Here is an 886-nt window from a genome sequence, read left to right as displayed (position 1 = left end):
GAAGGGAAAGATGACACACCACATAAAGCCGGCACCGCGGCAGCACACAGACCACTGCCACCACCCAGCCCCACCAGGCTCCTGCCCACCACAACCAGAGTCCCACCATGGCTGTGCCTGCAAGCCCACAGCACCCACGGGGCTACAGCATCCTGCTGCTCACGCTCCTTATGAAAGCTCTCGCCGCCACCGCCTGCAACCACCTTCGCCCCCAGGATGCCACCTTCTCTCGCGATAGCCTCCAGCTCCTCTGGGACATGGCTCCCAGCCCACCCCAGCCGTGCCCACAGCACAGCGCGCCATGCTCCTTCAACGACACCATCCTGGACACCAGCAACGCCCGGCAAGCCGATAAAACCACCCACGACATCCTCCAGCACCTCTTCAAAATACTCAGCGGACCCAGCACTCCAGCCCACTGGGTCGACAGCCAACGCCAAAGCCTCCTCAACCAGATCCAGCGCTACACCCAGCACCTCGAGCAGTGCTTGGTGGGCAGCGACACGCGCTCCCGCACACGATGGCCTCGCAACCTTCACCTCACCATCAACAAACACTTCAGCTGCCTCCACACCTTCCTCCACGACAACGATTATAGCGCCTGCGCCTGGGACCACGTCCGCCTACGAGCTCGCACCTGGTTCCTGCACATCCACGACCTCGCGGGCAACACGCGCACCTAGCCCCAAGCGCACCTCCCACCCTCTTCCTAGTTACCTATTTATTCAACTATTTATACAAACGGCTATTTATTCGTCTATTTATTCTTCTATTTATTCAGACAAAATAAAGCTCTCCTTTCCAAAACTGCCTGCGACTGCCTCCTTTCGCTCAATCACAGGAGCCCCTGTCGGGGGCAACCAACCCTGGGATTCTCACACACAGC

At 59.0% G+C, this 886-nt stretch overlaps 1 protein-coding gene across 1 annotated transcript; it reads left to right on the top strand.

Moving 5' to 3' along the window:
• Positions 1–107: 107 nt before the first annotated feature.
• LOC122192036 (interferon-like) lies at positions 108–683 on the top strand. The gene has a single exon (XM_042892465.1). It carries the CDS (start codon positions 108–110, stop codon positions 681–683), a length of 576 nt encoding a protein of 191 aa, XP_042748399.1.
• The last annotated feature ends 203 nt before the right edge of the window (positions 684–886 follow it).

Source organism: Lagopus leucura, unplaced genomic scaffold (genome assembly GCF_019238085.1).
Source record: "Lagopus leucura isolate 7727_CA_CO unplaced genomic scaffold, USGS_WTPT01 45822-0_obj-0_obj, whole genome shotgun sequence".
Taxonomy (NCBI): Eukaryota; Metazoa; Chordata; class Aves; order Galliformes; family Phasianidae; genus Lagopus; species Lagopus leucura.
The sequence above is the reverse complement of the archived record's forward strand: the minus strand, read 5'-3'. Positions and strand labels throughout refer to the sequence as shown.